The sequence below is a fragment of the Amphiura filiformis genome, chromosome 11 (assembly GCF_039555335.1).
Source record: "Amphiura filiformis chromosome 11, Afil_fr2py, whole genome shotgun sequence".
NCBI classification, from domain to species: Eukaryota; Metazoa; Echinodermata; class Ophiuroidea; order Amphilepidida; family Amphiuridae; genus Amphiura; species Amphiura filiformis.
In genome coordinates this window covers 46150406-46161770 of record NC_092638.1, presented here as the reverse complement: position 1 = coordinate 46161770, position 11365 = coordinate 46150406, and the positions used below count along the sequence as shown (strand labels likewise).

Genomic DNA, 11365 nt, shown 5'->3' with positions numbered 1-11365 from the left:
TATATGACATATGGGACTCATGTATACTTGTATATATAGAGTACCCTGGAGCTATCAGTGTACCAACTCAGGGCCCTGAGGCTGCTTCATTTGATGAGAAACAGCATGCTTTGTATTTTTACATTTGGGCCCCTGGGGCCCGTGACCTTTGCCCTCTGGAGCCAAGATGTGCAAAGGATAAATCTACGGGGTAGGGCCCATGAGTGTATCACATATGGGCCCTGGGGCCCTTATAGTTTTAGCACTAGCCTTGTCAATCTGTTGCCCCTTTTTTAACATTTGGGGCCCTGGGGCCCATAATATATGACATATGGGGCTCATGTATACTTGTATATATAGAGTACCCTGGGGCTATCAGTGTACCAACTCAGGGCCATGAGGCTGCTTCATTTGATGAGAAACGGCATGCTTTGTATTTTTACATTTGGGCCCCTGGGGCCCGTGACCTTTGACCTCTGGGGCCAAGATGGGCAAAGGATAAATCTACGGGGTAGGGCCCATAAGTGTACCACATATGGGCTCTGTGGCCCTTGTAGTTTTAGCGCTAGCCTTGACAGAATGTTGTGTTTGATGGAGGAGAAGAAGGAGAAGAAACCATAGAATGGCAATATACCCGTTCATGCTTCGCATGCGGGTATAAGAAAAGGGCAAGGAGCCCGTTTCCCACCCAAACCCATCCCAATCATGGGCCAAAATTAATATGAAGTACCAATTTTTGTCCATGCGCAACATGCACACATTCTCTCAATAAATCCTGTTTTTGGAAGCTCAAAGACTTAAGGTTAGTAACTATTTTAAACTGTTGTGATTTGGTAGTTCACAGCATCTTACAAATGGTAGTGAGCTTTGGCAAATATTGCATTAATCTTTTCATAGAAGAATTCAAATATCACAGAATATACTTTTGTAGGTCCTGTGGTTCTTGAGTTATATTGTAAAGAGGGCTGAAACAACAACACTTTTGTAAAACGTACATAACTCATTAATAACAATAAATCAAGCAAGTTTTCAAATTATATGGTTTGTAAAATGAACCTTTTGCAAAACATAAAAGTGTAATTTTTCAATAATATATTGATTTAGACAATTAATTTTTTTTGGCTGCTTCGACCAACAATACCGCATCTACCCTTAACATGTACAGTCTCTTAAAGAACCTAAACCATATCCCAGCGATAATACCAGGTCAAAATAATGATGCAACTGGGAATTTTTTGGAGTCTTTGCCCCCCCCCTCCAATGTTTATATAGTACCCCGGCCAAGAAAGCTGGTAACCCCTTGCCTTATACACGTATGACATGTACCATATAGTAACTTACATGCCTGTCACCATTATGAGCTGTACATCTTCTCTTCTGTTCTTGCATCTCCACATTAGTCCACTGAAATGGAGAAGGATAAACTAGAGTCAACAGACGCTGAATACAAGCCGCAATTTGACCCCTATAACTTGACCCCTGGGTTACGGATGGGGTCAACTGCTCTTGCACTGTGCTTAGGATGTCATAAGAAATATTCCTGGTGAATTTCAGCTTAATCGGAACTTATACATGGATTTTGATTTTTTGAAAATTTTGATAGACATTTTGACCCCTTTAATGACCTTTGACCTCAATGTAAAAAAACCTTATGTACACCGACAAAATGCATTGTTCCAATTTTAATTAAAAAATTCTAACATGTTCAGTTCTTGAGATAAAAATTCTTGAAGTTATTCAGCTAAAACAGGAAGTGACCCTTAATGACCTTTTGACCCCCAAAATAAAAATACCATGCATACATCAGGGAACACTAATTCATGTATGTTGGTTATATTATTCTGGTCTGTTTACATTTTGAGATAAAATTTTTTGAACATTTTGGTTTTTGACCGAAGTAACCCTTTAATGACCTTTGACCCCAAACCTGTAGGCATCCTAAAGACCCTGGCTAGTAGCAATGCATGTGTGCTAATGGCGACTCTCTGCTATATATTTTGTAAAGACAGTGATTTTTTGAATATTTTTAGCTTTCAGACCGAAATGACCCCTTAATGACCTTTGACCTCAATTCTTTTTAGGAAGTTTTAAGCACTGCCACATGTTGATTCATATGCATGAGTCACATGATCATTGCATGAAATTTGTGGAAGGAGTAGCATTTTTTTGAAATCACACTTTTGACCATTATAGCTAGGTCAAAGGTCACAGCAAGGTCAAAGTCAAATGGAAGGTTTGGCCTAGTCCAGTGGTCATTTGGCTCAACTATGGTTGAAATCTGTCGAAGCATAAGAGAGCTAGGGCGAAACGTGGCAAGTCACGCAAAATGTCACGAGTTGCCAGAAGAAGAAGAAGAAGAAGAATTGAGAAGAGACAGAACAAGCCGACATCCGTCGTCGGCTTGTAATGAAGTAATGTATTTATTCCCAGATCTACATCTGTTTGTACAGCTTCGATGAACTTGTATTCCTGGGCTTGTAATACACAGCACCAGAGTTCATGGGCTGTGAAACCAAGATACCAAAAACTGACAAAATTGTTTGGTTTCGAAAATGTATTTTTGTATCCTCAGGAAAAACAAACAAACAAATTGAGTCATAGTGTTAGTAATTCTATATAAAGCTTATACGAAAATACAGTAAGTGAACTGGGTACGGCCCGGAAGATCAATTAGCCAATGCAGGAAGTTTAGGTTCATGAGTTCCTGACCTTAAAATCATGCAATGTGCCCCAGGAAACACACATACAAAGCATTGACTTGCATGGTTTCAATGTGTTTGATTCAACTTGGAAAAACTGTTGACTGGGAGCTGTAGTAGAACTTTTTGGCAAACTTTACCATCTGCAATAATTATTTGACTAGTATTTAATTGGCAAGAACAAAAGTTGTAGCAATGGATCAAGGGGAAGATGCGGAATTGCTCAAGCTTCTTTCATCATCATTATCTCAGAAAAGGAAAGGTCAACCTGTGAAGGTAAATAAATATTGTATATACTAATTAAAAAGAGAATGTTCCTATTAATGTACCTTCATATTTATATAAGAATAAAGAAACTTATTTATAAAGAAAAGTATTTCACATGGTTGTAACATGATTTTCTCCTGGTACCAAAACTATGGACAAGGTCTTTAAGTTATGAGCACTGGCATGTCCAGGATTTGTTCCTGCGGGGGGCTCAGAGGGGCTTTCAGAGTTATGTGGGGGGGGGCTTAATGGCCAAAATCACCAAAAAACAACTGATTTTACATGATTTTGACAAAGTGAGGGGGGCTTCAGCCCCCAAAGCGCCCCCCTGGACATGCCACTGATGAGGATAACAATTAGGAAGGATGAGATTAGGGGGAGGGAGATACCATTGTTAGGTGGTATGAGGTGCCATGGTGATGACCTCCTTTTTCATGCTCTTCTCCTGCTCCCAAGACCACCTTTTTTCCGTTGGTTTCAGTTTTTAAACTTTTTCCAACAAGTTTTGCATTTCCAAGCTCTATTTGCAACAAATTTGGCAATTAATGCCTTCAAAAACACTAGGAAAGTATCGATTCAAAGACCCTACGCCTGAAAACATATGTGACACGATCTGGTCCAAATGAGGCATTTCTGACAATTGAGTTACTGTAATTATTACATTACACATACAATAGGCTATCATTTACTGAAAACACCAAAGGTCTGTCATACTCTGTTATTAAGTTATGAAGATTTTAGGTGTCTATTTTCTTATGTATTTTATTGTTTTTTACTCCATATTTATCTTTATCTCAGTTTGAAATTTGCCACCTTTGGCCCCCATGGACCAGATTGTGTCACACATAGTCCTCAATTGTCAGTTTTTTTATCAACCTCTACATCACACTCACTATTATCTCATTGACTCCTTTAGAAACCTGATGTAGGATCTTGCAGCTGTACACATTTACTTGGGACCAAAATGAAGAACTATTTCAACAATCCTGAATTCAGTGATGTCATTATCAAGATCGGGGAACAACAATATCATGCACATGGGTAAGTATATAGGTCATACGTTGACATACATTCATGCACAACCCCTTCACAAACCCCACCCACACACCCACCCCCTTTTCAAAAACACAGAATTCAAAATGCATCCTCACAGTTAAAGAAATGTTAAATTAAAGTTGGACAGTTTTTTGGAGTCCCAGCCACACACACTATGGACCACAATGCCATCCCAATGGCATAGTCCAATAACCTCAATTAAACAATTAGAGCAAAATTTGACCTCAAGTTGCGGAGTATGAGTTTTTGTACCCAAAGTTTCAAATGTCATTCAATGAATGTACAAATGTATTGGGGTTAACGAACTGTGCCCCGATAGATGAGCATGTTGTGGATCCTAGTGACATCCCCACCTAAATCAAAGTTGAGAAGCCTCCCCATGGGGGTGTTTCTGAATGATGAACCTTTTGAATTAAAAACTTTGAAATTGATATGATCAATCTTTTAATGAGCATTTAAAATTGTTTTGTGGTTGGTTTTCTTTTACACTTACAGGTTTATTTTATCAAGCTGGAGTGAAGTTTTCAAGGGAAAGATAACAGAAGCAAAGAATAATGCTGCAAGTACTTCTTCCATTCCTGATTCATGCACTACAATCTCCCTACAGCTTGAAACCTCCCTGAAGATTTCACATCACCAAATAATGTCTCTTGTGGGATTCCGTCCTGATCTGCGGTGTTTTTTACATTTCGGTAAAAGTTAACCAACTATAAATCAATATTAAAAACCAAAAAAATTGTGCAGATTTTGGGAAAAATTTGTGCCAGGTAATAAATGTAGGCTTGAATCTAAGCATCTACCAAGATTGGAAAAGATTCTGGGCTTTTATTCAGATTTTTCATGTATTTCTTAAACCGGCTGCTTCTAGGTAAAATCACAAGTGCTTCTATTTTGAAAATTGGGTGAAAAAAGTGTATTGCATTCGTGGTCCGGTAGCTCGAAAATTCAATGGTCACCAATATATTTAATTCAGTTTGTTTACTTGCTTGTATGTTTGTCAGTCAGGAAAACATCACTTTGAAAAATTGAGTCGCTTCGTAAGGTAGGTAGAGCCATTTTTAATAGAGGCCATTTTGTACACAAAGTATAGGGAAATTTATTACTATTGTGCACCCTCAAGCGAGAGTACGTGTGTGAGCCTATACGAAAGACGTTTTGATTCAGCAAGTTAGACCTGTGCTAAACAAGTTTTGATTAGCATTTGCATATTGACTGATGAGGTGTTTTTGATTGTAATTCATATAATTTATAGCTAAAATTGCAGAAAAAAGCAACATTTAGGCCTACTAGGCTATCAGTGCTAAGGTGAGTTATGGCCCAAATTGGAGACTTGGAGAAATATCAGTATAGAGGCACTGTTAGGTCAATGCATGAACAGGTAAGCTTACCTTTTGTGGGTGTGTGTGTGTAGGGTAGGCTAAGCTTAATTATGACAGGCAGCCAAATTGGAGATGGAGAAAACATCGGTATGGTGGCACTGTTATGTATCTGCCTGGATTGGGGGGGGGGGTGGCTAGGCTAAGCTTATGATTTCACCAACATGATCAAAGACCCATGTAATTCAACACTTGTATAATTCATGCATTTGCCTTTGTGGTCATGTTTTCCCTGCTGCTTCTGTCATATCTGTGTGTCTGTCTTGCTGTCTGTCATAAGTTTAGCTTGCCTACCCCCCCTTCTACACACACATAAGGTAAGTTTACCTGATCCAAGGCCCGTGTCATGAGCTCCAGCAGCCTTTATGTTTGTTTGTTTGCGTGCATTACCAAATTAACTTCATGTCTCAGACATTATAGGCCTACAGATTGGGATCAACATTGTCAAAATAAATTGATTTTAATTTGTTCCATTACATGTGCTATCTACAGTAGATAGCACATTATTTGAATTGGCGCCAAGTTGAATTTGGCCCCAAAATGTCAACTTGTGATCGGTCACTCAAAGTGAAGTTATATAATGTTAATTAGTATTAAAACTCTTAGGAAATTATAAAATCAAACATCTTGAGGTCCGTGAAGATTTCACATCACCAAATAATGTCTCTTGTGGGATTCCGTCCTGATCTGCGGTGTTTTTTACATTTCGGTAAAAGTTAACCAACTATAAATCAATATTAAAACCAAAAAATTTTGCAGATTTTGGGAAAAATTTGTGCCAGGTAATAAATGTAGGCTTGAATCTAAGCATCTACCAAGATTGGAAAAGATTCTGGGCTTTTATTCAGATTTTTCATGTATTTCTTAAACCGGCTGCTTCTAGGTAAAATCACAAGTGCTTCTATTTTGAAAATTGGGTGAAAAAAGTGTATTGCATTCGTGGTCCGGTAGCTCGAAAATTCAATGGTCACCAATATATTTAATTCAGTTTGTTTACTTGCTTGTATGTTTGTCAGTCAGGAAAACATCACTTTGAAAAATTGAGTCGCTTCGTAAGGTAGGTAGAGCCATTTGAATAGAGGCCATTTTGTACACAAAGTATAGGGAAATTTATTACTATTGTGCACCCTGAAGATGGAACCATACATCACTGATCAGTTCATCAGTTACTTTTACACTGGTGAAATCAAATACCGGGATACCAAAGATGCGGAAGTTCTGATTAATTTAGCAAAGAAGTATGACATCAAAAGTCTTATCAACCTCTGTGAAGACTTTCTAGTAGACTCCTTACAGCAGGATGATCTTGAGAAAGCTATGAATACCTTCAAGACAGCGCAAGAACTTCAGCTGAGCAATCTGATTAAAAAATGTAAATTGGTTTTCTGCATCAACTTTGAGTGTATACCGGAGTTGTTCTGGAGGAAGTTGGAGGAAGATGTTGTGCATGAGATGATACGATCATCTTTCCTAGTTGTTGAAAATGAATCGGTAGTGTTGGACAAACTAATGCTATGGCTGGATGGTCTGGATAATCAGCAAAAGATGTTGTGTCTTCAGAAGATGATTCCATATGTAAGATTCGTACACATGTCAAGCAGGCAACTGATGGATGCTGAATGCTGCCATGGGAAACTAATAGAAGAATACAGGCCATGTGCTGTCCAAAAGGCCCTCGAGATGAGGGCAGTCATTGCAGAGGCTATCCAAACCAAAATGGCGCAGGCGGCTAGAAAGAAAGGTTCTAAAGCCACAAACAAACCTGATGATAAGATCTTGAAGGCAGTTCGTAAAATCCCCCCACCTCGTGTCTATTGGCATTACAATGCAGCTGGATCACCCCAGGTATGTATTGTGGGTGCACATCACTTAATTCATCTTTCTTAGGCTCAAAAAGGATTGTTTTAGAAATAATGCAGGCCTTGTCTTTTAAAAATTGCACTCTCCTCAGAACTTACCAGGTGAGCTGTAGGCGAGTGATTTGAAGCACTTGTATTATTATTACACCAAATGTAGGCGAGTGATAAAGCGCTCTCATCAGCTTCATTTTAGGTGAGTGATCACTCTCACTTGCCTCAAAAGACAAGGCCTGTGATGGGAAAAGAGCAGAAATGCAGTTTCTTTTTTGACCAGTCCAGACTGGTGCTAGTTAAGCACCTGAATCATGCTGATAGTCTTGTAAAATGTCATCCTAATCATTTCTGTGGGGAAAATAGTTTACCGAGGGGGGGGTACTAAACTGAAACTTTGGTAGGGGTGTGCCAATTCTTGAACTAAGAACTGATTTTTGGCAAAATTAACTGAAATTTCAAAATTTTTGATGGGTCTTATGAACTAAAATTGTTGTTGCTCTTGTGAACTAAAATTAGGCCAAATCATAGGCTTTTCCAAATTTCTGCTGAAGAGCTACAATTATCAGAGTTTGAGGTTCAAAGAACTGGAGCATGATCCAAATGTGGGTGTTAAAAGCTGCTGGAGAGCCTAAAAAGGGACCCTTGACCGCTGCACATACCCATACCACATTTACATGTGAGTGCCCACACATGGGCATATGGGGAACCCAACCAATCTTGGACTTTGTTCCCAATCAAATAAGAAAGCATGGGAGAAATATCAATTTTGGGGAAAAAATGCAAAATTACCCCCTCAAAAAAATTGTTGCGCACAATTTTATAGTCTAGCATTTGTATTAATATTCTTCTAGCAAACCCTTTCCTTACAAAACCTTTTTAATTCTTTCCATACTTTAGTTGGCTGGTGGCATCACAGAAATAATTCTGATTGGATCCGAGAAGCTGATAGGAATTATTCTTCAAGATGATGATCATATTTGGAGAGGTGCGCCTCCAACAGACAAATGGAAGCTGAAAGTCACATTGGACGAGAAGAGCAATGGTGAGGATGAGGAATGGAGAGTGTTACTGGAGATAAACCCCTCAACACTAACTACCCATAATGTCAAATTTGTCCTTGCTGTTAGTGTCCAACCAACTGGTGGATCTGTGAGGATGGCTCCAAGTATTAGGTGTGCTTTTGGATCAGTTAATGATTATTATTTTCATCCCATCAAATTGAGGCTAGGAACTGGACAGATAGGAGAGGAGAAACCAGGAACGATCACATTGTGTGTGGTAATCTATGTCTGGAAGGAAGACCTTTGTTAATTCGCTGTCGTAGTGCATGTTAGAATATGGCCGTTGCTAGGTCAACTGGATCACACTTTCTTTGTTACAAACCACTGATCAATATGATCACAACACAAAGCCTATGGCAAATCAAAATTCGGAACAGGTGTATGAGCCCAGGCTTGGAGCAGAAACCAATGGTTACTAACTTGCACTACGACAGCGAATAGGAGCAAGGATATTTTTTACCCACTGGCTCTCCACCTGATTCATCAGTGCTCATGATTATTTGAATCGGGCTGCATAATTTGCAACGCAGCACAAGGGACATGCGAAGAGCTGTCATCTCAAACAGGTGGATGTCAGTTCATAAGAGCAATGTCGGGGATTATAGATCACAATTTTTCAATCGATGGGGAGAGATGAGGTCCCACCAGGTCCGACCGAGTCTCCTACACAGGTTACGCTCCCTGTGGAGGGGTGGAACCAAACTGGCTGATGTGGAGACTAAGCCAGTTTGCGTCGGTCTGATACTCGTCTATCCTTGTCTTTGACCATGCGCAGATCTGGCTGGTCAGGAAGATCCCGAATTTATAATATGCCTACTAGTTCCACCGTATAACCGATTTGCTAGAGAATATTTGTTACCATGTTTAATAAATTCAGTATTAATCGTATAATAAAATGTGGCCAAATGTATATTTGTGTACATAGTGTGTGGATCCACTCTTCTCACGGACTTGGCTACTAAGCATGTCGGGAAGGATATGGCGGTATGCTGACCTGGGTCAATATGTTCTGGGCAGATGAGGTCCCACCAATTGCCTACGACCTTGTGTGCGATCATGTGTGACAGGCAATTCCCGATAATAATAGAGGTTCCCTGTCTCAAACTACACTATTTTGCACACATTTGGCACTGAATATTTTTTCTGCACTAGCGGTGAACACTTACATCACATTGTAATATCCAAAACTTTTCCATACAATTTGCATGTTATTAGAGTTATGATGAGTTTGAATTTAAGACGGGATAAACTTTCAGAGATCTGTCAAGGACCAAAAATAAATATTCTTAAGGGAACTGGGGAATGAGCGTTTTGAGCATTTCAACAGCATTTTTTGTGGGACATGAGAGCATATCAGACCTATCGAATTGCATTCTGAATACGAAGAATGTCTTTCTGATATCAAATAATTTTCATTTTATGAAATTCACAATATAATACAAATTTTATGACAAATTATTAAAATTTGATATTTTTCACATTTTGGAGATATAACAGTCCTCAAAGTAAATTTTATAAATTTAATGATATAGTCTTAAAGTGTATGTAGCTGGGAGGAAAAGCTGACGATCAATTGAAAATTTTGAACTTTCATATTGAAGATATGGATTTTTTCCCCAAAAAACCTACCTATTTTTTTTTTATGTTTGGGGAAAAAAATCCATACCTTCAATACGAAAGGTCAAAATTTTCAATTGATCGTCGGCTTTTCATCCCACCTACATACACTTTAGGTAGAAATCTTCAGATTTATAAAGTTTACTTCGAGTACTGTTAAATATCAAAAACTTCAATTTTTAATGATTTGCCATAAAATGTGTATTACATTATTGCGAATTTCAAAAAATCAAAATTATGTGATATCAGAAGGCCATTCTTCGTATTCAGAATGCAATTCATTATGTCCGATGTGCTCTAATGTCCCACAATAAATACTGTCCAAACGTTCATACCCCTTCCCTTAAGTCGCTTAAAATGTTTGATGAATTGAAGAAACACCCTTAAACCATTTTCTTTTCAGAAATATTGACAAAATAGGCTATTCCATTTAAAATCTTCACTACCACTGTGGACAATTTTGGAATTTAATTTCAAATGGAATGAACACATTAGGCAGCTTCATTTGAAACTCACCCTCACTCTGTGAAAGATTCAGGTTGAATCTTTCTTACAGGGTGTATGAAATTCAAATGGAACTGTTTAATGCACTCATTCCATTTAAAATTCATACTCCTTCTGTGGAAGATATTTCTAAAATCTTCTACAGTAGTAGTGTGGATTTTAAATGGAATTGCTCAATACAAAGAAAACTGACAGGTTACCATGGTTACTACAATCTTTGAGATCGAATTTCCCATTAGATTTGCACAGTTAGGCCAAAAAAAGAAAAGAAATTGTTTGCTTGGCCATAGATCACTTTCAGAAGTTGGGTCGGTCGGTGCACACCACTCTACACATGAGAATTTCAGATGCAAATTGCAATAAACGAAAGCCAATCAGGATATTGGTGTTCAACGTGTTCTGCGTAAACACTGCCTGTATGGGCTATTCCATTTAAAATCCACACTGCCCCAGTACACAATTTATGGAAATATCATCCACAGGGGGAGTATGAATTTCAAATGGAATGAACACATTACACAGCTCCATTTGAATTTCATACCACCTCTGTGAAAGACTACCTGAATCATCCACACAGGGAGGGTGAGTTTCAACATAGAGTTCGGTAATGTGCTAATCCCATTTGAAATTCATACTACCCCAGTGGCAGATTTTTCCAGAAACTTGGGGGAATGTGGCCTTTCAACGGATTAGCCTAAATTTGGGCATGGAATATTACCATGCGCATTCAGCAGTTACAACAGGATAAGTTTGCACTTACTCAATTTTGTAAAGCAGGTAGCTAAACTCAATCGGAATAATTGCATTTAACAGGTTTTACGGGCCTAATCGTCCCAGAATTTTACGCTTTAGAGATTTTTTTCATTCGGCTAATATCATGTAAAATCAGCCATTTTGGGGTCAAAAAATGTTTGCACAAAATATTTTTCAGATTGTGCATCTGAACTTTTCAC

General features: G+C 38.5%; 1 protein-coding gene across 1 annotated transcript; it reads left to right on the top strand.

Annotated features, from left to right (window-relative positions):
- The first annotated feature begins 2732 nt into the window (after positions 1-2732).
- Positions 2733-9140, top strand: LOC140163721 (uncharacterized). The gene is made up of 5 exons (XM_072187037.1): positions 2733-2954; positions 3862-3986; positions 4497-4620; positions 6512-7222; positions 8128-9140. The coding sequence occupies exons 1-5, from the start codon at positions 2874-2876 to the stop codon at positions 8539-8541; spliced, it is 1455 nt and encodes a 484-aa protein (XP_072043138.1). The 5' UTR covers positions 2733-2873; the 3' UTR covers positions 8542-9140.
- The last annotated feature ends 2225 nt before the right edge of the window (positions 9141-11365 follow it).

Bases quoted from the DNA above. Each gene is read 5' to 3' on its own strand.
- LOC140163721 (XM_072187037.1), top strand. From the start codon at position 2,874: ATGGATCAAGGGGAAGATGCGGAATTGCTCAAGCTTCTTTCATCATCA. The intron at 3,987-4,496 runs GTAAGTATATAG...TTACACTTACAG, and splicing joins CAACAATATCATGCACATGG to GTTTATTTTATCAAGCTGGA. The intron at 4,621-6,511 runs CTGAAGATTTCA...TGCACCCTGAAG, and splicing joins CCCTACAGCTTGAAACCTCC to ATGGAACCATACATCACTGA.